Source organism: Lemur catta, chromosome 3 (assembly GCF_020740605.2).
Source record: "Lemur catta isolate mLemCat1 chromosome 3, mLemCat1.pri, whole genome shotgun sequence".
Taxonomy (NCBI): Eukaryota; Metazoa; Chordata; class Mammalia; order Primates; family Lemuridae; genus Lemur; species Lemur catta.
In genome coordinates, this window is record NC_059130.1 from 33,119,075 (window position 1) to 33,147,012 (window position 27,938).

At 41.8% G+C, this 27,938-nt stretch overlaps 2 protein-coding genes across 2 annotated transcripts in view; both read right to left on the reverse strand.

Moving 5' to 3' along the window:
- Positions 1-967: 967 nt before the first annotated feature.
- Positions 968-13,796, reverse strand: PIGM (phosphatidylinositol glycan anchor biosynthesis class M). The gene is made up of 2 exons (XM_045547069.1): positions 13,083-13,796; positions 968-3,578 (listed from the first exon to the last, which is right to left on the reverse strand). The coding sequence occupies exons 1-2, from the start codon at positions 13,703-13,705 to the stop codon at positions 3,524-3,526; spliced, it is 678 nt and encodes a 225-aa protein (XP_045403025.1). The 5' UTR covers positions 13,706-13,796; the 3' UTR covers positions 968-3,523.
- Positions 13,797-21,846: 8,050 nt separating this feature from the next.
- Positions 21,847-27,938, reverse strand: part of KCNJ10 (potassium inwardly rectifying channel subfamily J member 10) — a 29,510-nt gene continuing 23,418 nt past the window's right edge. Inside the window, exon 2 of the mRNA XM_045547070.1 lies at positions 21,847-24,255. Coding sequence (XP_045403026.1) covers positions 23,116-24,255 — 1,140 coding nt within the window. The 3' untranslated portion in view covers positions 21,847-23,115. The remainder of the gene's footprint in view (positions 24,256-27,938) is intronic.

Consider the following 27,938-nt stretch of genomic DNA (forward strand, 5'->3'; position numbering starts at 1 on the left):
AAGGAAAAGTGTGGAACTGCAAAAGTGTGACATTTACTAGATGAATCTGAGAAATATATTCATTAACAAGAACTCATGTCCAAAATAAACTATCACATAGAGAAATTACCAATGTCTACATACTAAGAACTATTAATGTAAATTGAGAGCCCACACTTTAAAAATGATATGGCATTTCTCTAACCTAAATGACCACTGCCCAGTCTCCTTTGCCCATTGCTGCTCAGCTAGACTTCCTTAGCTGCAGAGCCCAGAGTTCGGTCTTAGATACCATCCCACCCGCCAAGCAATCTCATCCAGGCCCTTGTCTTTCATTAAGCGACATCTGTAATCTGGTGACTCCCAAATGGGTATCCAACTACCCCTCTGACTTCCTCCGTAAGACAGCTGACATCTCAAACTTGACACGATCAATTCCAAACTGTCTTTCTCCCTAAATCTACTCCTTCCATCTGTCTTCACAGTTCAGTAAAGGACATAACTATCCATCTAGTCGCCCAAGCCAAAAGCCTAGCATTCCTTTTAGATTTCCCTTTTCTTCTCCCTGACACCAAATCTATCAGCAAGTCCTGCCAGTTCTTTCTCCAAAATACAAAAAGGCATGCTGAATCCACCTACTGCTCACCACCTCTACCACTCTCTCTCTGATTCAAACCCTTCTAGAACCCATTCTCCACTGAGTAACCAGAGTGGATTTTGTTGTTGTTGTTGCTGTTGTTTGAGACAGAGTCTCACTGTCACCTGGGCTAGAGTGCCCTGGCATCAGCCTAGCTCACAGCAACCTCAAACTCCAGGACTCAAGCGATTCTCCTGCCTTAGCCTCCCGAGTAGCTGGGACTACAGGTGTGCATCACCACGCCTGGCTAATTTTTTCTTTTTTCTTTTTTTTCTTTTTTAGTTGCCCAGCTAATTTCTTTCTATTTTTAGTAGAGATGGGGTCTTGCTGTTGCTGAGGATGGTCTCGAACTCCTGACCTCAAGTGATCCTCCTGCCTCGGCCTCCCAGAGTGCTAGGATTACAGGTGTGAGCCACCACACCCAGCCGAGAGTGTTTTTATAAGTGTAATTTATATCAGCTTAAATCTCTCCAGTGGCTTTCTACTGCACATAGGAAAACAAAAATCCCCCAAACTTCTCACCATGCTCTACAGGCCTATGTGATGCCATCAGGCCTCTGAATGCCCTTCTACTACTCCCCACTCTGAAAATTATTCACTGGCCACAAGGGCCTTTTCCTATTTCTGGGAGGCTAAGTTCATCCTACCTAAAGACCATGGCACTTTTCGTTTCCTTTGTCTAAAATGTCCTCCACTCTATTCCTACCCCAGCCCTGTTAATTAGTTTTAAAAATGTTAAGAAATTAAGAATGTGCCTTGAGAGCATGTAGTGTGTAACTGGCAATCAGAGGATTTGGGTACTAGTTTCCCACTCCTTTCAAGATAGGTCACCCACTCTCAACCAACAGTGATAATGACTGTGGTCAACAACAGAGGTGATTCCTTGGCTCATGACTTCCTCTTCTCTGGGACCAGTCCCAATAGTTAATTTCTCTTTTGGGTAAAACATAAATATAAAGATCCAGAGACTGGAGGTCACTGGAGCTGGTCACCTGCTATGAAAGTCCCCAAACTGTCCAATTTCTTGCCTCTCCAGACTTCTTTGTTCAGCTCTTTTCTTAGAATTTATGAACTACCTAATATTCTTTAGATGAGTCCTGTAGCTAAAGTTATTTTCTGAAACCAAAAAGAACTTTAAAAGGACCTGTTCTTAATTGCCTGGTCAGCTTCCTAGGACTCAGCTTCACAGAACCCTTTTCTTACTGTCAGCTACCGCAGGGCATCTGTGGGATCTAAACTCAGCATTGATGTTGGCATATGTAGAACAATTTAGTATTCATCCCCCACCACCTCATATGTGCATACACACACACACACACACACACACACACACACACACACACACACACACACACATTCTCTCTCGTCTTCCAAGTCCTCTCATCACCCTTTGTAGTTTTCTCCAGCATCCTGCAGGCTGGACTTCTCCTCTGCCTTGATGTTTGCTCACAGTTCATCTTTCCACTGCATGCTGGGCTCCTAAATTTTGTGATAACGGGTCTATGTAGGCACAATCAATACATCTGAACTTCAAAAAAAAAAGTCTTCTTTTTCCTAGGAGGCACTCACTTCCCTTGCCTTTCCTGGGTTACCATCTTTCTATTTCCTTACCCCCAGTAGCTGTGTTCCAAAAACCAGGGCAGGACAGCTTTACTTTTTGGAGGTCAGGGACCCCCCTGATGAATGCTACAAACATTTTCCACAGGGGAAAAATGCATATACACACATTCACACACACACATACACACACATTTTGCATGTAACCAGGGTTTGGGGGCTTCTGATTAAGAATCATTTCAGGGTAGAGATCAGACTTCTGTGACCATCTGCCACCCCCTTAGACACACCTCACCACTAAGTCTCACCCTTCTCTAGCAATGACTCATCCATGTCTCTGCTGCTACAGACATCAACAAAATAAACCTAGTTCCTCTCTCCTAGGATTTGTTATACTCAGAGAAAGAAAAACAAAAACATAAAGCATCCCCAACAATTACAAGTGGTTACACTTAGGAGTCTTTAAAGGTTCCTCCATTAGAACACTTCCCCAGGACACTTTATAATTTCCTAGATTACTAGTTTAACCCACAAATTACATTTTAAATGCTTTCCTTCATCGGGAGGCATTCTTGGATCCTGGCTGAGATTAGGAAACAGCCAACTCTTATCAGCAGCACACTTACCAACAATTTCTTAGGTGAGTTACTTTCTGGGAAGATTATCACAGTGATTAATCTCATCTATTTTTTGTTGTCAATTTCAGAAGGTGACATTTTTGGCCTTGTTCCCAGATTCTAGAGATGGTGTCAGTTTGAAATCTGCAGCTTCTTTTATACTGACTCCAACTGCTAATTAGAAAAGAGATTTGAAAACAGAGCTTTAGGGGTTACCTTCCCCAAGCTAAGTTAGAGTCTGCTGAGGAAAAGGAAAGGTGAAGAAGAGAAGAAAAGATAGAGACAAGACTGGGTGGATGCAGTAGAGAAAGAACCATAAAATTGGAGGCAGGTCAGGACTAGATAGAACAGTCTATTTTTTCTACCAATGCCAGTGGCTCATGACTGGCCTCAAGCCCCTAAAACTTCTCTTCAGCCCAGTCTGATTCTCCATGGAGCAATGGATGCATTTATTTTGATTACTTGCTTTTCATTAAAGTCAACATGGTATACAGCAGGGTTTCTCAATGCAGTAAACTGAGTGTGTCCCCAAAAAATTCATATGTTGAAACCTAACCTCCAAGGCAATGGTATCAGGAGGTGAGGACTTTAGGAAGTGATTAGGTGGCAAGGGTGGGGCCCTCATGAAGGGGATTTGTACCCTTACAAAAGAGACTCTGGAGACTTTTATCCCCCCTTCTGCCATGTGAGGACACAACAGGAAGATGGCTATCTATGAACAGAAAGTTGGCCCTTACCAGACACAGAATCTGCTGGCACCTTGATCTTGGACTTCCCAGCCTCCAGAACTGTGAGAAATAAATTTCTGTTATTCTGTTATTTATATACTACCCAGTCTACAGTATTTTGTTACAGCAGCCCGAAGAGATTAAGACACTCAAATCTGGCACTACTGGCATTTTGGGCTAGCTATTTCTTTGTTGTGGGGCTTTTCTGTGCATTGTAGGATGCTTAGCAGCACACCTGAACTGTACCCAGTAACACTCCCCAGTTGTGACAACCAAAAATGTCCCCAGACATTACAAAATATCCCCAGAGAGGGGGGCAAAATTGCCCTTGTCTGAGAATCACTCAAGAGGGGGAAGTTTTGGAGTGAGACAGACCTAGGTTCCCATTCTAGCTCCATCCTTCACAAGCCCATAACCTTGGGGGGGAAGGATATTCATCCCCTTTGAGCCTGTTTTTGTGTCACCAAATAATACTTATCTCAAAAAATGGTTTTGAGCATTAAATTAAATGAGATGATATGTGAAAAGCATACAGGCTCACAATAGGTGCTCAATAAATATTTGTTCCCTCCTCACTCCCACTTTACTTACTTAGCAAACATTTATTGAGCATTTATGCTGTATGCTAAAGATATAAACACAACACCAACTCTGAGAGAAAAAGACAAAGGCACAAATACTAATAACTGTAATATAGTAAGTGCATTAATAGAGATTATTTACCAACTCTTACAACTCTGGCCCTCTTTTTCTTTTTTTCCTTAATAGCTAACCCTCTATTTCCATAAGCTCAACTTGCACACCTCTTGATAGAGGAAGAGGCTTGTGAGTTGGGTCTTGAAAAGTGAGTGGCAATTCATCTGAAGGCCAGGAGAGAAGCAAGCACACTAGGCAGAGCTACAGCATGGGCCAAGGCTTCAGAGTGTGGTAATTTCAGGAAACTGCATTATCCAGTAGGCTAGAGTGAAGCTAAGTAGGGGAAATTGGTGCAAGACGGAGAATGCTAAAGAATTTGGATTTCTTGCAGGTCACAGAGTCCCCTAGGATGCTTTTATCAGGATGGTGACACAATCAGATCTGTTCTGGAAATCACATTCTGGCAGCAGTGGGGAGGATAAATGAGAGGTGGAATGAAGGACGAGAGAGACGGAAAGCAAGAAGACAGTCAGGAGCTATTGATTCCAGATGAGAGATAATGAGGGCCTGAACTGCAGAACTGGCAATGACAATGGCAAGATTCCAGCGGGCTCCAGGGACATTAAAAGGTAGAACTGACAGGATTTAGTGACTGATTAGATGGGGGTAGTAAGCGAAAGGGAATAAGGAATAGGAGGTGATTATAAGATTCAAGCTTAGAAAATTAGGTGGATGTGGACGGCGTTTAGAAATGACAGGTACTGAGAAGCTGCTTTCTTTTCATTTTCACAGCCTCAACCATTGACACTGTGCAAAGGAGGCCACTATCCCCAGCTCCCACTTGACAGATGCCTGTACAACTCAATTCCACAAACCTAGCAGAGTATGTGGCACACCCAGAGCCCCATGATATCGGTTATTCCTGTCTGCGTTTGCTTGGATCTGGGAAAGCCCTGGGAAAATAATGGCAATGAATAAGAAATAATCTCTATCCCCAGAGAGCTCACAGTCACACACGTGGGAAATTACAGTACGACGTGATCTGCACTGTGTAACTCAGGTACTATGTCAGAGAACATTTCACAAAGGTCACCCTTAACTGAACAGTAGCTGGTGAGGGAGACACAGGGAGGACGTTTCAACCAAAGGAACAGCAGATACGTAGGCATGAAGAGGTGCTATAATTTGGTATGACTGGAGGGTGGGGTGATGTGGTCTATCTCTAAAGCTGGAGACGTAGGCAAGGGCTAGATCATAAAAGGTCTTGTGAGCTAAAGATTATCAAAGGCATGTTTAATCACTGAGTGATTTTAAGCAGGATAGTTTCAGAGAAAGCTGCCAGTACTGACCCAGTATTAAAGGAAAATAAGCATGACAACAAATAGCTCAATACCTAGTATGTGCAAGGCTCTACACTAGCTTTGTCCAGTGGATTAGTGAACTACTTTATGTGTATTTTACATGAGCCGTTGATTTCTAACTGAGCTATAATCACTTTTCCACCAGTCTCCTCTATCATGCACTGTGAGTTCCTTGAAGGCAGGACTGTCCTTATACCCCTAGCCTAGCTCAGTGCCTTGCACAAAGTAGGCTCCTAATAAGTATTTACTAATGAACAAATGATCTGTTGGACAACTTTTTCCTGAATTCTCTGCCTTCTAAAGTCCAGTGGGTCATCTTCTGTTCAGCACAACTAAATGATAAGGGCAGTACAGAGAAAGGAGTAGTAAATTCGACTCCAGAAGATCTGGGTTCTGGTCCTGCCTCATGTACCTTGAGTAAAGTACATATATTCTGAGCTTTAGGGGGCTCTGTGAAAATGGGATTTTAAAACAACCTCACATCACAAAAAAACATGAGAAAGTATTTTATAGTACTAGTTGTATACATATGTATTCCATCTTCCTTGCAAATTAACATGTGCTCAGAAGTCAGAGAAAAAAATAGGTTGAGTCCAAAGTTATTGTAATATAGACCAATAAAAATACTAATGTTAACTGTATTTTTCAAATAGCATTCGTGTTGTTCTGATGGATAATGTGAATTAGATTCTGATTGCTCCTTGCTCACTCCGATCAGCTAGACTGACCTTCTCACTGTTCTTTAAACATGCCAAGCTCATTCCTATCTCAGGGCCTTTGCACTGCTTTTTGCTCAGCAAGGTATGCTCTTCCCCCAAATAGTTGCATGAATATTACTATATGTCTTCCCTTCCCAGGTCACTGCTCAAGTGCCGCCTTATTAAGATGTCTTCCCTAACCACTTCATCTAAAATAGCACCCACTCTCCTCTCCTTACCACCATCACTCTCTACTTCCTTAGCTTGCCTTATTTTTCTTTATGACAATCATCACAATCCTGTATTTGGTTATTCTTTGCTTCTCCATCGAAATGTAAGTTCCACGAAGGTAGGGTCTTTGCCTCACTCACAGCTGCATCTACAGTGCCTAGAACAATGCCTGGCACATGGAAGACACTCAGGGCCTTTTGCTAAGCAGTTTGCTAAATGAATGACATTTGCTACATAAATGATGTTTTCCACTGTAATCACCTGTCATCATATAGTATTAAGAAAGATTTGCAAAATAAAATAGAATTAGAATCAGAACTGGGGTCCAGCCCTGGTCCTGGCATTAACCAGCTGTTCGGCCTTGGAAAGTCACTTGTTTCTGAGCTCAATTTTCTTATCTGGAAAATAGGAATAATAATATCCTCTACCTCCCCCTACCCTCACTCCATTTTAAACATCACACCATTATTGTGGACCTTAATGGGGTCGCATATGACATTTTATTAATAGGGTATGTTTCTGTTTTTACTGTTAACTCTTTAGGATCATGGACTTCATCTTGCTCAGCTATTACACAGGGCCTGGATCTATAAATAACTGCCAAAAGAATGGACAGCAAAGGTTATAAATCTCCTTTGTAAAATGAACTTAGCTTCCAATATTCATGCTCCAAATTATTTTTAAATAGTCACTATAAGTGTCATTTCATTTTACATAGCAGACATAGCAATTAGCAGAGTGGCTGAGCAGCTAAAAATGTTCCCGTTTCATCCGCTTTTTGTTCAGGATAATGAATATGAAAGCTTGTTTTGACTAAATGAATGGTTCTGGTTCGGTGCTGAATAGCTTGTGCTATTGTGATGCTTCTGACCCAGGCAGAAGACACGTGCTTCCATCTCCAGAACACCAACCCTTGAATGACCCCTGATACAATGGAGAAAAGAAGTGGTGTTATCTAGGGGCATAATCCAAACCTCCATTGCTTAGAGTCAGCTAATATATGACAGGAATACGCAAGTACAAAACTGTCAAGCCTGAACCAGACATCTGAAAAATCTGTCCATACATTTTTCTTTTCAAAGAACCAGATTAAGAAGGAATAAATTTTGCAGTAACAGGTAGTTAAAACAATTACTTTGTATACATCCAGGTTCCTTTCCTATATCTATTAGGGGGAGAAAAGGTTTAAATCTAGAGTCCCAAAGAGCTCCTTCTTTAAAAGTTCGTCAACAGTGGCTTGCTCTGTGTCAGCATAAGCACTTTGGGCATATTAACTCATTTGATCCTTACAAACAATTCTATGAAGATAAGATTATCATCCTCATTTTACAGACAGAAAACTAATATATCTAGGTATGATAATCTTGCTCAAGGTTAGGATTTAAACCTAAGCTATCTGAGTCTATGCTCTCTTATGCTACGCTATCAGTCTAGGATGACTTTTAACTGTACGAATGCACAATGCAGAATGTATACTGCAAAGAAAGAGAAATTTAACAATGATCCCTTACCTTTTGAAAATTTTGGTCACATACTCTCCACAGCTTGATTTACAAATAGCTGGCCTACTATGTGGTTCAGCAAATCAACTTCTTAGACCAGGCAATAAAGGCAAGGGGCATGATGAAGCCAGCAGTAACAAAAAAATACAATTCAGCAAGAGAGGACTTAGATGCAGGAGGCAGTTGCTAACAGTCTGGAATCATTAAAAAGAAAAGTTTGAGGATAACAGAAACTTTGGATAGATGAAAAATAACTGCCCCTGAAGCAAATACCTAAAAGATTAGTAAGGACAAACTGACTGGCAAGACATCTGTCAGAGCTAGTGTTGAGTTCCATTTATTTTGCAGCAGTCTTCATCTGCTGGGTCTGGGTATTTTGGAAAAATCCAAAACATAATGAAAAAAGCATGGGAAAAAATCACTTCAAATTCTAGCTCTGCCACTTATTAGCAAGTCATTTAATCATTGAGCCTCTTTGCTCATCTATAAAATTAGAGTATGAGTATCAACTTTGAAGTGTTGCTGTGAAAATTAAATAAAACTATATATGGCAGAATAGGTACCCAAAATTGGTTAATTGAGGAAAACTTACCATCAAGATGTAAGTTACTCAGCTATCATTGTTGGAAGGAGAGAGGGCTGGATGTTAGGAATCCAAACATGTACAATCTTTTATCTGGAAAACTTACCAAGTAAAACATAGAGATTACCACCCTATGTTTTCTTAGGAGGGAGACAGAAAGAGTAACGCACAAAAGAATTATTTGTTCAACTGTGATGGAAGGCAAACCCCTTAGTTCTCACTTTGTTTTAAAGACTTAGGAAAAGATCCAAACTTCTTAATTACAAATTATCTGTCATGCTCTTTCTCTCATGGAATCTTTGAGATCCAAGAATGGTCTGTTCTTTAAGATTAAACACAAAATAAACTGGAAAAATTTGAAAAGTGACAAGATGTTAAATTATATTAGATAATGGCATCATGGATTGGTAAGAAAGACCTTATTTTCGGGAGATTCATGCTGATGTGTTTCTGCATCAATGATGCAAATGATGTTTGCAATTTCACATGGTTCAGGAAAAAATTATATATATATATGTAAATAATAAAATGATACATACAAAGCAAATATGTCAAAATGTTAATTGTTGAACTTAGATGATGGTTATATGGGTAATGTTTAAAATAGTTCATAAAAAAGCATTGGAAGAAAAAAAACAAGACATTGGATTTAGGGACCATCCCAGGTAAAATCTTCTATCTTTGTCCTTTTCTGCTCAATAGTACAGATGGTTAGGGGTGGGGGTGATAATGTGGAAAACAGTTGATATTAGAGAAATACCAATATATTCACCCATAAGTCAACTAACTAAAGGACAAGTTCTATAAAACTTTTAAAACAATTTTATGTCACTTATAAGAGTCCAGATGGTAAGAAGTCAGTAACTAAAATCTTTGCAGGGGATGTGGGGGTAGCATTAGCCTTTCCAATGACCCTAATCCAGGGAATGTATCTAAGGCTATTTAAGGACATTTAGAAGATGTTAAAAAGGCAATTATAGAAGAAAATAAGTTATGTAGTTCCTTCTGTTCAGAACACAGACTATCTTGAGAATCATTCCTCTTAATCTAATAATTAATGCCTACCTGTAAATGGCTACATTGATGTTAAGGGGTAGTATAAGAACCAAAGAATTACGTAGGAAATAAGCCAAAGTCCTACACGATTTTTAAGGTGTTATCAAAGGACTAATAAGAAAACCAAATGGATTGCAAGTAAAAAGAAGCCAAAAAAGATTTTATAAAACCAGAAAACAAAAATAAAAAATTAAAATCCCCCAAGAAACCAAATTAAATAGTTTCTTGAGTTAACTTACTAACTGTTTTGCAGCACCTGAACTGCAAAATAACCTCTGCATCTTTTAAGAAACATCTACCTTTTTTGGTAAAGAATTTCTTGCAGGGCAGGATCTACAGTTAAAGTTCCCTCCAAAGACCCTATCTGAAATTTGCTGACTTCTAAGAATGTCCTAGGGGAATCATCTAAAACATTGAAAATGTTAAGTCTCATTTAGAATATTAAAAATTGGAGGCCAGGTGCAGTGGCTCATGCCTGTAATCCTAGCACTCTGGGAGGCCGAGGCAGGAGGATTGCTTGAGGTCAGGAGTTTGAGACCAGCCTGAGAAAGGGGGAGACCCTGTCTCTACTAAAAATAGAAAAAAAATTAGCTGGGCAACTTAAAATAGAAAAAATTAGCCAGCCGGGCATGATGGTGTATGGCTATAGTCCCAGCTACTCGGGAGGCTGAGGCAGAAGGACCACTTGAGCCCAGGAGTTTGAGGTTGCTGTGAGCTAGGGTGATGCCACAGCACTCTAGCCTGGGGAACAGAGTAAGACTCTGTCTCAAAAAAAAAAAAAAAAAAAATTGGAAGCAACCTAAAGTTCTAACAGGGAAAGAATTATGTACATACAACATGAATATCCACATAATGTCCAGCAATTTCAATGATAAGTACAAAGAGTAAAGTCATAACAAAGGAAGAATGTTAAAGCAAAAAAAAATAATAATAAACTAGCAAGTAAATATAATTATAAAAAAGAATACAAAAAAGACAATTATATTGGGATGATGGAATTCTATTTCTTGTCCACCCCCTCCCTTGCCAGCTCTGTCGGAAACATTTTTTTTTAATTATTATGAAAGAATGGGGGTAAAATAGGTAAGATACCAAGGCTAGAAGGCCACTAGTGAACAATCACATAGAAAAAGTCCTCAAGGTAACACCTAATGTAGGGTATGAGACTAGATGTTCTAAGGAAGGCTATTGTTCTCAACAACTGCTATTTTCGTCCAAACATGCCCACATAAAACTACCCACTCTAGTGGCAGGTCTCAGAAGGTATCCATCAAAGAAGTGCTACCAGTAGCAGCATTCTTAATTATGACCAGCCTATAGACATCTTATTCTCAAAGGCTTTTTTAGGCCTGAATTGACATGAAATATACTACTTCTCTGGAATTTTGGGGATTTTTTTTTTTTTTTTTTTTTCTAGAGACAGGTTGTCTAGCTATGTTCCCAGGCTGGTTTTGAACTGCTGGGCTCAGGTGATCTTCTTACCTCAGCCTTCCACGTAGCTGGGACTACAGGTCCACACCACCAAGTCCAGCTTTGTGTTTTTTCTTTTGACTGTGAAATAATTTGTTAAATTACTCATCTTTTAAAACCACAATCACAAAATCATACTCATACATTGCTACTATAGAGTGTTAGGGAGTCCCAAACCTAGATAGGATATGTTTAAAAAAAGTTTTTTTAAGATGCTTGTTTGAACAACTCAAAGCATTTTCCCCCCAGAAATATTACTATGATAAGGGAAACAGATCTGCCCATCAAAGCCTCATTTCCACAACGTCCCCCTGCTCCAATTTCCTGGTCTGGAAGACCAATGGCTCTTTAGGATGCTTCTTATGCTTTCCAGGAGTCTTCCTCACAGGTCTCCATTTCTATTATGGAATCTTTGTAAGTGGAGTTTTATTTTTTTGAAGCTAAGAAATGCCTTAAAACGCATCTCCCACCTGCTGGAGTGCCAACCTAAAAATTTAATGTTTTATCATCTAAAACCTGCTATTATTTATTTTTATAATACAGACAACACTTGACTTAAACTCTAGATGAAAAATCTTTTTTTAGCAAACAGAAACTTAAAAACAAAGGAGAGTATACTAAAATGCCCTAATAGTTTGTGTGTTTAAGGACATCGAACATAAAAAGCAAGATATTTTTTAAAATGTAATAACTCAAGCCTAAAGATGAATAAATTTAAATTTAATACTTTTTGTATAAAACCAAATGGTAATCTAATACCACTGGGACTGAGTGCTGAAAAACTAAGTTATAAAACAAATACATGAAACATGATTACAATTTAAATTCTTTGGATTATTTATCTTCTAAGCCCCCACACTTAATACACAATTTAAAAACTTTCCCAACTGAACATAGTAGTGTTAATACTTTATATCTAAAAATCTGTACTTCAGGAATACTTTATGAATTTTCACAGCTGTTAGGAAAGCTTTAGAAAGAAAAAGTGGGGGTTAAAAGATAAGACAGCTTAAGACAGTAACACAGCATAATTGGAACAAATACTGGCTTAAACTTTATGCCTCTAACTATATTCCTCTATTTTTCTATTTTAAGAATCTTTTAGCATCTGATAGTTTCATCAGTCTTTCCAATTTCAAACAAGTAACGTTTTCTTCCCATCATGTCCCACATAAATGAGTCCTAAGAGTTCTTAGAGAGTGAGCCTCAATTATTGTGTCATTTTTACATAAAAGGCAAACATTGGTTTTAATATCTGTTGGAACAGGGGAACTTTCACCAGAGTGCTTAGAATGTTCAGAAAAATTTTTCCAAAGCTTTCCTCTGGTCCATACAGAACAATCAGAATGTAATAATGCCAGAAGATATGGTACATAAATTACTCATATTTGATTCTCTCTGTCAAGGGTTCCTCCTTGTAATGGGAAATGATTTGAATCAGGATGGAACAGTTGATAAGAAGGAAGAATAAACCAGCTAACCAAATAAACAGAAAGGTGTTCTTTCCTTGAAACTCAAGAACATATGCAGGAGCCAGCCATAAGGCCTGCCCTATAAACCATAACATTAGAAGAACTACAGCTCTTTTCCAAGGCATTCTTACTAGAGGCATCACAAGAGGTAGTAGGCAGAGGTACCAAAGAAAGTACTGGGATGTGCAGACTTTGTTAAAAGTCACAAAAATGGATGTATGAAGAAAACAACAAAAGATAAGGTCTCTGTAATAGGCGAAAGACACAGCTGAAAGCAAGATGAACTGTGGCAGGAATGCAGCGATCCCCAGAGAAAAACTCCACTTGCTCTCTGCAGTCAAATACAGCATGTAAAAGTATGGAGAAAAGTTGTGACGGATATCCCGCCTAGTCAGGTGGTAAAAGTAGGTGTGCTCCAAAAATTCCCAACCATATTTATAGTAAAAACCAAAGCTCAGGGCAAAAAATGTGAGTCCAGCAACTGCTACAAAGAGCAACACAGCCCGATTACACAGCCTCTTCAAGAATTCATACAAACGAGCCTGGAAAGAATACCGGGATTGACGGAGGCCTTCGTCACTGTCGCATTCTGGAAGCAGATGGAGGGCTATTGGAAGGATATAGGTCACCGGATACATCTTCATATGCACCGCGAAACCATAGAATACAGCTGCACACGCGACCAGTCTCTTCTTTATTAAGTACAGGACCGTAAGGACCAGGGAAGCGACGATCGAGTCCGCATTGCCTCGGCTGGATACTGCCATAGGTAGGGGGTTAAGAAGCCAAAAGACACAGTAGCCACAAGCCTGGCGGCGCCCCAGACCCTTCAGAAGCAGCAGGCGGTATAAGAGGAAAGCCGTGAAGAGGTCGCAGGTGATGAAGAGAAACTTTCCAAAGAGTTCGTTGAGGTAGATGTTGGGAGTGAGAAGCCAACCTAGCAGTGGAGTGTAACGGTAAGTCGCCCTCACATAAGGGGAGCGCCCCTCGGTGATGAAGCGCGCGGCGTCCGTGAAGACCTGGTAGTCGATGTCTGTATACCTCACGAGCAGGGTCCGGTCCTGGAAGACCCCATAGAAAACCAAGGCAACTCGGGCAAGAAAGGCCACAACAAACACTCCGGCGGGGGGCACCCGCAGGTTCAGGAACCATTCTCCCCAGTGCTTGGTCGAGCCCATGATCTGACTGCGCGACAGGCACTCAGCCCCAGCTCCAAACTAACCTGCGCTTCGGTTTTTCGCCTCAGGCTGGCAGCGCAACTCCCGCCGCCGGAGTGCCAACCGAACAACTGCAAAACCTCCACTTCCGGCATGAAGCCCCGCCCCTACTGCTTCCGTTCGCCAGCACCGCGCGGGGACCTTAGCCACAGCCAAAGAATTGCTGTGGATTGGCTCCTCTGGATTGGCTGTCTTGCTTCCGCTTCTTCCTCCCGAGGGGGCGGGATTTCCGGTCCCTTGGTAGTAGGGAAAGCCGGCACTGGCTGATGTTTTTATGGAGCGGAGTGAGCTTTCTTTGTGAGTGACACCCACACCCGTACCCCGGCTGCCCGCTTTCATTCCCCAACTCTCGTCGGCAGAGGCTGTCCGCAAACAGAGAGCGAGCTGCGAGCTACATCCCTCCGTCCTGAGACCTGAGAGTGAATAACATAGGAGGGAATGGAAAATAAACCTGAGATAGCTTCTCATGCTTTACTCCACCAGCTCGCCAGTATTCGCAGGGGGTTTGTGGGCCTCGGGGGCGGCAAGAATGCGTTGAAGGTTGCCCAGAGTGTTTATGTCCCATGCAATATTTGGGCCATACTTATACATTTTAAAATTATTAGTTGGTTATCTGAGATTCAGATTTAAGTGGGCAGCTTATATTTTATCCAACAACCCTAGGTGGAAGGGATGGGAAGGGAGACAGGGAAGCTTCACAGTTTCCAAACTATGTCAGGCCCTCATGCCTCAGTACCTTTGTGTTTGGTATTTCCTCTGCCAAAGTTGCCCTTCTAGTCACCCTGGCAAACACCTGCTCAACTAACTCTTTAGGCCTCAGCTTAAGTGTTAACTCCTAGAAGGTTATCCTACCTCTCAGCCCACTTCATGCAGAGTGATTCAGATGTCAGTCCTCCCCACCGTCTGAGGGCAGTCGGACTATGGCGGAAGGACTCTAAGCTCCAGAAAATCACTCACACAGAAGACTCTGGCCTGCCACGTAAAAGTCCTGTTCAGTGCCTGTCATCCCAGTGCTCTAAAACTCTCTGGTCATTCTTTTATTACAGCCTTTGTCACACTGCTTTGCAATGACTGGGTTGTTTGTTTGTTTCTCTCTCCTAGTTTTCCATCAGGGCACTTTGAGTTCCTTGAAAACAGAGATTATCTTGTTCTTTTCTGTACTTCAGCATCTAACACGGTACCAAACTTATAGTAGCCATTCAGTAAAAGTTGAGTTGATTTTGGACGTTCCTCCTACCAGAATACTTCTAGAGTGGCATCCATGGAGTGCTCCTAACCCCTAGTTCTTTTTCTTTTCAAATATCCTTTACCTATGTCAAGGTCTGCCCCCCTTCACCCACCCCACTCCAACCCTACTTCCATGAATTTCTCACCAAGGACTCTAGCCCATTAGCTCTTTTCCTTCTGTAATCACTTATTGCGCTTATAGTCTCCATAGCAGAATTTGATACTTTATTTTAGATTGTATTCATAAACCTTTCAATGAGATTGTAGGGTTCTTGAGGGTAAGAATTATATCTTACCTTTAATATTTTTCAATTCCTCATAATTTATTGTATTCTTAGGTACATGGTATGTTTAGTAAATACTGACTGACTTGGTCTTACAGATTGAGCCTGCTTCCTAGGGGAAGTCTCCTAGACTAGCATAAGGAGAATAGGTGACTTCATCTAGTCTGAACATGCAGCTCTCAGGACTACCCTCCACTCATCCATCCTATAGTTCACATTTATCCTTTGGATGAGCCATATTAATCTTATACATTGCATATTCATATTCTGACATCTCTATGTCCTTTTATATGCCTTGGTATAATTATATACCAAGGGGGGGGGAAATAATTATGCCTTGGTATAATTAGGTCAATAATTGTAAGTGTTTTTTTTTTTTCCTGCAGTACATTGGCCATATATACAGTGGTAGCACCTCACCATTAAAATAATAATAATTATGATGATGTGGATTTATAATGGTTTCCTTTGCTGAGGACATATTTGCAATGTGTCTGGCATTGTGCTAAATACTTTTTATGTAAGGTAGATATTCCTACCTTTACAAATGAATCAAGGCTCATGGAGATTAATTTTCCTAAGTTACGTAGCTAACTAGTGGCAGAGCTGAAACTCAAAATCCAATCTGTCTGACCCAGAGTATCTTAATCACCATGTGGCTGACTTGCCAATAAAATGTTGATTATGAATTCTCATTTTCCTCTCTGTTACCTTTCATTGATCTTTTATCTGGATCTTTCTGATATTCTCTCTCAGAGTGATTCTATCTCTGATTTATTCTTTTCCTCTGCAAGTGATAGATAAGTGAGACTTAGTCCCAGAAGGTAAAGAATATGGGAAGTATAATAGATGTCTGAGAATTAACCAAGGATTCTGGCTGAGTTAGTTAGATATTATGGCAGAATGGCCTCAGCCAATCTGTCCCTATATGGCTGCCATAGTAGAGAGATGGGAGGCACCAAATTTGGGTACATAAGGAAACAACTAATCAAAAGGAACTAAGCATGTCACTGAAGTCAGTGCAAGGAATGAGATGAAGATAGTAGTTGTGGGAATAAAGAAGAGGCTGGAATCCCGTAAAACAAATGGACAGAGAGGTCCAACTTTTGTTACTATTTCTAGGTGGGACAGCAAATCATCACAGTCCACAGACCCCATATTGGGCTTTTTCTTAGGGACTCTATCATCTTCCCTTTCCCTGAAAGAGCTACATTTTTTCAAATGCTCAACTGTTCATTACCCCTTAGGCTATTACTTACAATCCTTCTTAATCCCCACTTTCACTATCTGCCCCTAGATTTTCATCCTTTTAGAGCCAGTGGCTAGGGAAAGTACAAATATGCATAGCTCATCCCTAGTTTTCTTAGGACCTTGACCTTGTTCACTATGCTGCATATGGTCTCATTACCCTTGCGTATTCACTAACCATCCTTTTTACCCTGTTCTTTGCTCCAAGAGGTTAAACTCTATGGGCAGCTTCACTCCTCCTCCCTTGTTCTCTGGCTTCCCATCAGAATCGGCCAGTGGGAGGCACTGGCAGATCTTTGGCAGCGTCTGAGTTCCTCTACCTAAAGCTCTGTATCCTACTGAAGCGATAGCCCTCTCCCTTGGGTATACCTCTCACAGTTCCAATAACGGCCCATTAAAGGTTAAAGGCTGGTAAAGGCTTCCTACTTTGCAAGTCCCTGGGTTCTTCAGCATCTGTTGTTGATTTATTAAACCTGCCCACACCTTTGTAAATAATCCTTTCATTAAAATATGTCCAATTAGCCCTTTGAGGATACCATCTGTTTCCTGTTAGAACCCTGACTAATTCAAACACTGTTTTTTGCTAGACCTTGTTCATATGTCCTGCTTTGTAATTTCTTTTCAATCTATTCCTAATTCTTTCTATGCCCAGCATCCTGCACCTTAGTTCAGACCTTCAACAACTCAATTTAATGATATGTATTGAACACCTATACTATACTAGGATCTCTGGAATCACCTTTTCCCCAAGCTTTTAAAAGTCTCTTAACTGATTTAGTATCTCCTGAATCAATTCTACTGCCAAATTGATATTCATAAATAGTACTTTACTTAGATTCTTTTCTTCCTCAAACATCTTCAGTGGTTCCCAACTACCTAAAGAAAAAATAATAACTCTTTAGCCTGACATTTCAACCTCTCCATTATCAGGTTTTACCTTATCTTTTCAATCTATTTACCTATAAAGCACTCTGTTCTAAGTTTACTAACTGTTCCCTAAATATGCCTTCTGCTTATTTCCTGCAATACTTTGCTTATGTTGTACCGCCTACAAAAAATCCTGTTTCTCTTCACTTTCTTAAAAGCTATTTGTCCTTCAGTGCTGAGCTCAAACCTCAACTCCTCTGTAAACTCTTCCTAGAACTTAACAAGTGCAAATAATCTCATCCTCCCAGTGATGTTTATTGTCTGTTCTATTTTTTAACAGTTAATTATGTCCTGTTTTATAAAATATGTTATCTAAATCTTTGATGATTATTTAATAGGATATACCAGCTCCACTGCATACTTTAGGCAAATTCTTTCCTTCTTTTCTTTCCTTCCCTCTTGCTATGTTTAGTGAGCATCATACATGCCAGGCACTGAGCGAGGTGTTGAGCTGTACTGGTGACCAAACACTTGATGTGAATCCCATTCACCTGACACATAAAGTCTAGTGAGTGAGAGAGACATTGGCCAAATAAGTTCTCAAGTAATGTAAAATTGCAGCTGTGTTTAGTGCTATATCTTTTAACAGGATTTGACCTAAGACAGTATAGTAAGAGTTAAGAAGATTGGGGGTTGGCCAGCAGTGGGGAAAGTTCCACACAAGGAATAACAGGTGGAAAGCCCTACATGTGTACACCCACTGATGGCATGTATCATGTCTTATATTTCTTCTTTAGCTGAATGGTACCTTCCACATAATAGGACCTCAGTAAATATTTGCTGATTTTTCTTGAATCTTATGTCCAATGTGTTCTAACTAGACCTCTTAGATTGATACCATCCCTTCCCTAGTGCCTGTCCCTGTGACATGTTTTCCATGGCACGCTCACTCTTTTTAGAACATGCTCTGAAAACTGTATCTGGCAGTAGTATATGCTACTTGTTATTGTTCTTGGTATTATTTGTTGTATGCTACTTGTTATTTTATTTCTCTTTCCTCACAAGTTTGTAGGTTTCTTCAAACTTTTAGGAACTATACACTTCATGTATCTTATATATCTCAAATAAGAGATATGACTCATTCCTAGTGTTTCTGAAATGTTGTATATAAGTGTTTTTTGATGATGATGAGAGATCTAGTTTTCTCCCTCCTCCTTCCTCTATCCTTCCACGTCTGGGGAACAAGGGTCAGTGACTATAATATCTCTTGCTTCTCCTCAGAGAGACTTTGGGGCTAGATACTGACAACCAGACCTTTCTCAAGCTAGTGATAGATAAGGTAGAAGAGAAATCTATTTATTTGAGATTTGGGGGAAGACATGCCTGATGAATAAAGGAATAGGTGTACAGAGCCTTGGGGATGTGTAAGGAAAACCGGCAAAAAGTCTGTATGGTAGCACAGAAGGGAAACTGGCCTTGTGATCTCTGGCCAAAAGGAACAATGCCCAGGATGCAAAGCAACTTGACTTTCCTGGGTTAAGCTGAGCCAATTTTCAGTCTTAATGATTTTTAAATCTTATCCCTTAAGAACTGAATTTTAAAGGTACTTGCTAAAAGATCATAAAGTTAATGAGGGGAGGTGTAGGAAAAGAATGGAAGGAATGGGTGATATTATTAATGAAAAGCATGAGAGAAATTAAATGGAAGAGGCCTGTCCACACAGTCAGAAGTTCTTCCTGCACAGCCAGATTCAACCCCCCTCTCCTACACATACGCCTACGAGCTCAGACCTGGATCACAGTATTGGTTTAGATGTCTAAAAGAAGCTAGAGTGACAACCACAGAGGCATCCATTTTATTTAGTAGCTTTTTCTGAACAGACAAAAATAAAATAAAACAAGCCAAAAACATCTCACACCTTTTTTTCCTAGGTACATTTGACCTGGTTTAGTCTTCAATGCAACGAATGGAAAAACCATCCCTAGATACTTCTGTTTCAGTAGAGTTGGTCGTCACCAAGTCTGGAGGCACGTGCTAACTTTACAGCAAAGGTAGTGTGTTATTTTACAAATAAACTAGGTTAGCTAGCAGGAATAAAGGACCAGGGTAGGAGCCTTAATGAGGGCTCAGTGTCTCGGGCTCGTAGCAATAATGTAACTGGCTTCCTTTTGCTGCTCATACCTCATAGGGAAATCCCCAGATGGTCCTATTAGCTGACAGGGGTTGGAGGGATAATGAATTGAAGCAGAATGTAGGTATTTCAGAAGCCTCACATGAAACTGCACCATCCCCTAGGGCAGTTGGTGACCCCACTCCTCATTTTCATAGAGAAGCATCAAAACTATAGCTTAACCCTCCATGCCCAAATGCCAGTATTTGGACTCCTTTGGCATAGATGGCACTCTCTTTGGGCTGCTTGCAGCCACATCGATGGCTGGCAGTATCCTGGATCCAAGAGCTCTTCAGTCCTGGCATTTGGATTCTAGAGTTGAGCCTCCCTTTAGTGCCTCCCACATACCACGGTGTTCACTTTCTCAGTTTAATTCCAGGGGCTGGAGCTTCAGCTGCTCCCACCCCTGTGGAAGAAGGGGAAATACAGTGTACTTCATGAAAGGGAAACAAAAAGGTGCTTTTATTTTATTTTATTTTATTTTATTTTATTTTAAAAAGGTGCTACAGTGGCAGGACACTGCTGGGCATGGGGACACACAGTATAAGTAGTAGATTTTCCAAGATTTCCATAGATGGGATTTCTCCCCTCCCCAGTGTCCTAACTCCTCACTTCCCAGTCCTATCAGTAGCACAGCCTCAGCGGATGCCTCTTTATTTCTGAAGACCAGCTTCCAACCCTCCTTTTCCCATTGCCAAATCTGAAATCCTTCATCAACTTTCTCACTTCCATGTTGAAACCAGGATCACTGGTTGTAAATCTGAAAATCTGGTGTCCTACCCCATAACCAGGACAAGATATCTGCCCCCTATGCTAAGGTCTCTGAATATTTCCTTTCTGTACATTCAGTATATTTGGGCATATATACATCTATATACATCTTTCTATATATATATTATCTCTGTTTCTTTCTCCTTAGATAAACCTTTCATATGTAGCACATCCTAATTCCCCGAGCTTCCACTCACCTCTTTTTTGCTAGCCCAAGTAAAACTCAAGAATCTCACTGATTTCACTAGGTCCCTCAGCATCATATTTTCTCATCTTTACATCCTGGGTGTCCATCCCCATCAGTTGTTTTGCCCATCTTCTGAAACCACCCCCTTAACATCTGTCCTTAGTTCTCTCCTGACATTTCAAGTCCATGGTTGGTGTGGGAGACCATTTCTCATCAGACCTTGTTGCTTCTGAAGCTTGTCCTATTGCCTGAACAAGGATTTCAGGTCAAAGGAGACAGGCTGTAGTTTAAAGAACAATTTAGGGGCGGGGGTTGGGGGAGTTGTTCCCTGGTGGGGGGCTTATGGAAGAAGATGCCAGATTGCATTAATAGGACAGTATGATTTAAAGGGCAACTTAGAGCAAAGCCTGGGATAATGGAGGCACTTCAAAGGAGGTAAATCAGAAAATGTTCTCTTCTCACTTTGTTACCCAAGAATCTGAGGAGAGTCTGGGGACTTAGAATTACAGCAGGAGAATGGGAAGAGAGTACTTCCTTCAGGAAGGAAGCAGTGTGCAGAAGAAACCAAAGGAAGGACAACTTGCCAATGGATAAAACACACACACACACACACACACACACACACACACACACACTGCAGTGCATTTTGCTCTTACACATTGGAAGAAATCAAGTAAGTCTAATGTTGAATAAAGTTGAGTGTGTAAAGCTGGCTCTCTGCCTTCTGTTCTCTGTTTCAGATTTTCAAGTTTATCTGGTTCTTTTTTTTTTATTATTTCAGCTCATCATGGGTATCTGGTTCTTGTTTTCATGAAGGCTAGAGAGTAATGGTGGGGGTTACAGTAAGTAGAGACTGAAGGGTCTTCATTTTCAAAATATAGTTAGGTGAGTTCAAGGAGAGGTCAATATAATAAGACCTTGTGCAGTCATAGTAGGTGGTGATCATGGACTAGCCCCAATATTTTATGAGTTTCTCTGCCAGACTGTGCACACAGATGCGTGTATATATTCTGTACAAGTATGTAGCTTGTAACAGTTGGCTGAGGCCACCTTAAATAAACTGCCACTTGATTCTGCAAAACCACTTTGTGGGGAGTTCCTTGGTACCTAAATGAGGACGGGAAGCACTCTTGGGATTTGGGGCTTTAGAGAAAGTTCTGGTGCCTATATTCCCTTCCCTGAACCCTCCCACAGTCCCCACCAGGGAACAAGGAATGGCCTGAGCCTGATCTCTTAAAGTATGCTTTTTAACTTGCCTGAAACTGGCCTCATGGCAGAGGACAGTAGAGATGACGTTGATTTTCATCATTTTATACCAAGTCTCCGGAATGACTGAGGGAGGCCATGGTTATTTGATCAGGAAGTATATAATTTCCTTCTCTCCCAGCATTACTTAATGAAATACCTGGCACTTTTCAGAAGGGCACCAGGAGGTATAACAGGGAGAATAGTGGCTGCCAGCCACAGAGTTCTGCTTCTGCCCAAGCTGTAACAAAGCATCACCAATTGCCAGAGGCTCTGTACGACAGTCAGGAAGCCGTCCCACTTGGTGGGGTTGGTTTAATTTTCCTGGGGAATCTGTTCCCTATGAATCCAGTTTTAGTTGAGCAACAGTGTTAAGAGAGGGAGGTCCTTGCATTTTCCCTCCCTTCCTCCAAACAGTTGGGGTTAAGGGAAGCGGGGTCTGTACTGGGCAGAAAAGCAAGAAGAAAAGCCAGGTGCAATGTAATCTGAATAACATTCTCAGACCTTTCCGTGGGGCCTGGGCACTGGAATTTTTTCAAAGGAATATATTGGCTAGGGTCCTCCCATTCACAGGACACAAGGAAACAAATCTTCCCAGGGCAGCATAGGTTCAAAGTTTTGGACAACAGCTCTGAATTAGTCACTTCAAACCGAAGAGTTCAGAATCCAGGACAGGTGCAGGTGTGGTGCTTGTATGTTAATGTTTTCTGGGTCAAACCCAGTTCTCAGGGGACAGAGGCTATGAGAGAACTGGGTATCTTGAGAGGGTCCACTTGAGAAACTAGAAATGGAAAATAGTAGTGACCATGGTCCTGGGTTATGGTCAGGAGTTACTAGCAAAAATTAGCTACACCATGACAAATGCTGGCTTCTTTCAACAGGGCCCAGGATAAATTGATTTCAGATTCCTATATTTCTGAGGGCACAGACCCCAAAGTGACCATCAGAGAGAGTCTTGCCTTAGGGAACTTGCTAGATGGGAAGATAGGAGATGGAGAGGCTCCAGCCTCTAGTCACCAAACTTTCTGGTGGTGGTGGGGGTTGGGGGGAGTCTGTCCATCCAACTGCATGGTCCTCCTAATGTGGGTCTCCAAGCATGGCTGAGGCCTTCTAGGCCACTGCAGCCTAATCCCTCTCTTTCCCCCATCCTGGCTTAAGGGGGGGGGGTGCATGTATTGGGGTGGAAGCGGGGCGGAGGCAAAAGAGGACAGTGGGAGGAAAATTTGGACTCCAGATGGCCTAGATTACTGACAGGCCACTGGGTTAAAGTGGAGCTTCTGGAGATCTCCAGCAAGCCCAGATAGTATTCCTTACTCAGGGCATTGAAAGAGAGGAAAACAGACCAGAGGGATGGGGAGGTGGGAAGAGGCCATCAGACGTTGCTGATGCGCACGCTGAGGGCACTGCCCTCCTTCTCAGCTTGCTCCCGTAATGACTCCTCCAGCTTGAGCTTCTCAGGGTCTCCATAGCGTACACTGCTGTCACGGAGGCCGCTAGGGGAGGCCACTTTCACAACTTGGTCAAAAAGGCTGAAGTCAGCTATGTATTTACCACTGGCTGACAGTGAGATGGCAGGTGTGAACTCGTAGCCCCAAAGGATCTCCTCTGGCAGGTAGGAAGTGCGCACCTGGCAGGTGGCACTGGTGGACTCCACTGTCCCACTTAGGATCAGCACCAGCTCGAAGTCACCCTCACCACTTCGAAGAGGGAGATCTTTCAAGGGACTGGTCTCATCTACCACATGATAAAAGGTAAGGGGTAGAATAAGGAAGGGGCTGTCAGAGGCCGTGTCCACTTGGAAAGTCACATTGACCTGGTTGAGCCGGATGTTCTCACCCTCCTTGGTTTGGTGGGTCTGAAGTAGTTTGCCTGTCACCTGGCAGCCAATGAGGAGGCTCTTGCGCATATTGGCAACTCGGATCATAAGGCAAGGCTTCCCGTTGTGGGAAGCCACAACTGCATGCTGGCTGAAACGGATGGTCTCAGCCCGCTTCTTGGGCCGGGCAATCTTTGCCAGGAAGGTACCTGTGATGAAGATTTCCAGGATGGTGGTAAGCACCAGCTGAGCAATAAGAAGCACGATGGCCAGTGGGCATTCCTCACTGATGTAGCGGAAGCCATAGCCAATGGTGGTCTGGGATTCAAGGGAGAAGAGGAAGGCTCCAGTGAGTGTGTGCACCTGTACCACACAGGGGGTGTGGTTGGCCGGGGGACCCAGCTCCAGCAAGTCCCCATGTGCCACAGCTACCAGATACCACACCACACCAAAGAGGAACCAGGTGCCTGCAAAGGTCGCAGAGAAGAGCAGAAGCTTGTAGCGCCACTGCATGTCAATGAAGGTTGTCCACAGATCCTTGAGGTAGAGGAAGCGCTTGTCAGCAATGTGCTCCATCCTCACGTTGCTGCGACCATCTTTTGTCAGGACTCTCCGCCGTCGTATCCCTGGGCCCATTAGGGGCCGGCTTTCTGTCTGAGTGGTCTGACTGTAATACACCTTGGCAACTGACGTCATCTGGAGGAAGCAAGGCAGCACAATGGAGGTTATTGTAGAAATCCAGCCAACTCCTCACCACCACTCAATAGGAAGGAGGAATTAACATTCATTTGAATGCCACTTATTTGTTCTTTTATTAGCAAATATTTATTGGGCTCTTACTACACGGCAGGTAATATGCAAGGTGCTAGTAAGTCAAAGACGAAAATGACATCCCTGTGCTCCAGACCTCACTGCCTCATGAGAAAGAAACATGTTCAGTAAGCAAATAATTGTAATACGGTCTGATATTTGCAATTCTTAGAAGGGGGAGAAAGAGTAGTAAATTCACTGTTTCTTGAAGGTGGGGATGAGACTAACGAGAGCTCTACTGACCTTCATTCACCTCAAAACCAGTTCTCTAATTTTGAAAGAGATCCCTCACCACCCTCATGAAAAGCTATCCTGTTGGAATCCTTCCAGGCCAATCCCCCTTAACACACACATACGCTTTATTTCTTCATTCTCTCTCCTACCCCCAAGTGCATAACCACTGATAATACTAAGATATTCATCTGCTTCAGAAAATATCAGGAACCGCCCATTCTTCTGCTCCTTGAGATGTTCTCCAAGCACACAGCTCTTGGTGAAATATTTTTTATCACCAACTGTTTGCCTCATCTGGGTTAGAAATTTGGTCTGGTTTAGAGTCTAAGGTGATGGTAAGAAAAACACAGACAGGACTTGAACAAAAAGAAATATGCAGTGGTGGAGGAGAAACATGCTGAAGCTTCCTGGAGGCACTGGGACATTTTCCCAAGGACTGGCAGAAATGCCAGATTGTAGGTGGCAAAATTGTCTTGACTGAGTGAAGTAGGAGAGTTAGGAGTGTAAGTTAAGTAGTGGCTATGTCTGCACAGGCTCAAATTCAGGATTGCTATTTGTTCTGATAGTAGAAAGTGGGACAAGGCACTGAAATAGGAGACAGTTCACTTAATACAAGGTGCCTGGCATCCCTGCCCGAGGAGTAACTTGTACTTTTCCAGCTGAGAAAGAATTTTAATCATTTGAGCCCTTGTACTCTGAATCTGATGGCCAGATCTTCTGGGAAGGAGCAGGGTGATCTCTGGGGAATTTGGCCTTTCTTGGAGAATACATTCCAAAAAGTCTGACCCATTGTATTTTATCATTCCTCTTTACACTGCCCACCTTCCCTATTTCCCCATGTCTTGCCCCTGGAAAACTCTGAATTATTTGGGTCCATCCATATGCCAATCCAAGTAGGCACCGAACTGTAGCCCACCAATGGATGAGAACCCCAAGAATGTTCAGAGGCAAACAGGATGCTCATTTTCCCAGCCCCTTACACCACTTGGAACTTTTGTCCACCTGAGACTACTCAACCAGACTTCAATGTCGTTCACTCTCCGATATCCTAGGCTACTTAGGAACAAAAAGGAAGCTCAAAAACTCTGAAGTTTGAAGAACTTATATTTAGAGCCAAATTAAAGCCCTATTTAGTACTCAGTAGCTGTAATAATAACAAAACAACCACCATAATGCCCATATCTGTATACCACTTTAGAGTTCACACGTTAGCATGCCTTCTCATTTGATCCTCAAACTCTTGAAAAGAAGATGTAAACTTCAATAAGAGATTTTGAGGAATATTAGAGAACAGAGGAAGTGCTGCAAATTGGAGATGAGTAAACATAATTTTAACTTTCAAAAAGAAAAATGATATATATTACACAGATTGCAAACAGGTAAGATATTGAACTTAAGTAAGATTCTAGAGTAGAATATGAGGATTGTGAGTACTTATATGCAGGGTACGGGAAAGAACATTATCACTAGGACCCAGCATGGGCTCACTAAGAAAACGTCACAACAAAATAAACTAATTTCCTTTGAGGATAAGGTTACTAAATTGATAAATCAGAGAAATTTAATAGATAAAGTGTACCTGAGCTTCAGTAAGATTTTTGACAAGATCTTTCATTATGTCCTGGGGGATATAATAGAGAAAAATGAACGGAATGCTAATCTAATGAAGTGTCTTAAAAGATCAGTTATACTGGTGAGTGGACCATGAGAGCCTAGAATTAGTTTTCTAATGATATTCCAGAGAGCTTTATCTTTGGCCTTGTCCTATTCCACATTCTTAACATTAATTTCATTCAAAACTATAGAACACTATGGCTATCAATTACGTAGCTGACAAAAAGCTGTGACAGGTCACAAATTCAAGACCTGGGCAGAATTAGGATCCAAAAGGAGCCAGATGAATAAGCCAAATATAATAAAAAGGATAAATGCTGGATTATGTACTTGGGTCCAAAAATTACCTGAGCAATTGGGAAGATGGGATTTAGCAAGCAGCACATGAAAAAAAATTAAATATGTTAGCAGAAAATAATCCAGTATGAGTTATTCATGTGTTTTAAAAAGCAAGCAATCTTAAACTACTTTAATTGAATTAAAGTCTCTAGAATGAGAAGTAATTGATTCTGAAGGTGTTCAGGGATAGGTTGGACAAGCATTTAGAGATTCTGTAGAAGAGATTAAAGCTTTGGACAGGAGGTTGAACGAGTGTCTTTAAGCTTCCACTTACACTGCTGGAGGATCAGGATGTCTGCCTCCTCGAGACACCTCTACCCCCACACTTTCTATGGTGACATTCAGGGATTCTTCATCGAAGTCCTAGCTTTGTGGTGAGGGGAGATTCTGCATATCAGAATAATGGAAGCTCTTCAAGTCCAAGGAAAGCCTTGCTTATCATTCCCATAATAATAGCCTATGATCATTTATCATGTTAAATTTGACAAAATATGTAATTTGATCCTCACACCATGAGGTAGGTAGGAAAGACATCATTAGAAACTAAGGCTCAGAGAGATTCGCCCCACGTAGACTAGTGGTAGAGTTGGAACCAGAACCCAGGTCTTCCAGCTTCTGGTCCAGAACTTTTTAAATGTAGCAACTGCTTCTATGTACCCCAGGTTTATTCTCATAGGTCTCATGCTCTCATGAGGTGCCTCTGTGATACCCTGGATAGAGGACCACAGCTGAGACAGAAAAGACAGCCCAGAGCTTCTAAAGCCCAGTGGTAAGGCTATTAGTCTCATGAGCTCTGGAGTTTTGGGCTACTGCCTAGCTTCTTTGTTGCCTCTGGCTGTTGTGCTTGCCGCCTCCAGCTGTTGTGCTTGCTGTTGCCAGCCTTTATATCTGCCACTCCCAGCTGTTGTGCCACCTCCCACAGCCAGGCAGCTTTGTTCTCCACGGTGGTCAGAGTCAGAAGCGGATAAACAATCGGCTGCGCTCCACCCCCAAGCTGGCCAGGCCCCTGGGGAAGGAAGCAGGCCAAAGCTCTGGAATAGTTTGTTGCTGCCCTACCCAAAACATGCAAACTCTTCCCTCTAGAGGGTGCTATTCCCCCAAAACAGTCCCAGCCAAATACTAGGGGCAGAATTCTGATGCCCAGACTCTGAGTGGTAAAAAAGACAGAAGCAGGAACATCCACTTTCTTTCTCCTCTGAGAACTGCACTAACAATTCTTTCCCTAAAACAAAGTCCAGTCATCAGCTACAGCGATGTCCAGCACGTTCCCTCAGCAAACAGAGCTCCCACCTACTGTTTCATGCCCGGAAGCTCTTCCTGGAGCTGTCTGTCTTTACCTGAGAGCTCATTTATCTGAGCTGAGAGTCATTTATTGCCCAGAA

What these genes read in the sequence shown, in the direction of transcription:
- PIGM (XM_045547069.1), bottom strand. Translation starts at nt 13,705, where the DNA reads ATGGGCTCGACCAAGCACTGGGGAGAATGGTTCCTGAACCTGCGGGTG. An exon ending in GAAGGCCTCCGTCAATCCCG is followed by an intron (nt 3,579 to 13,082) that starts GTATTCTTTCCA and finishes TATTTCTCACAG; the next exon opens with TTCTGGAGGCTGGGAAGTCC.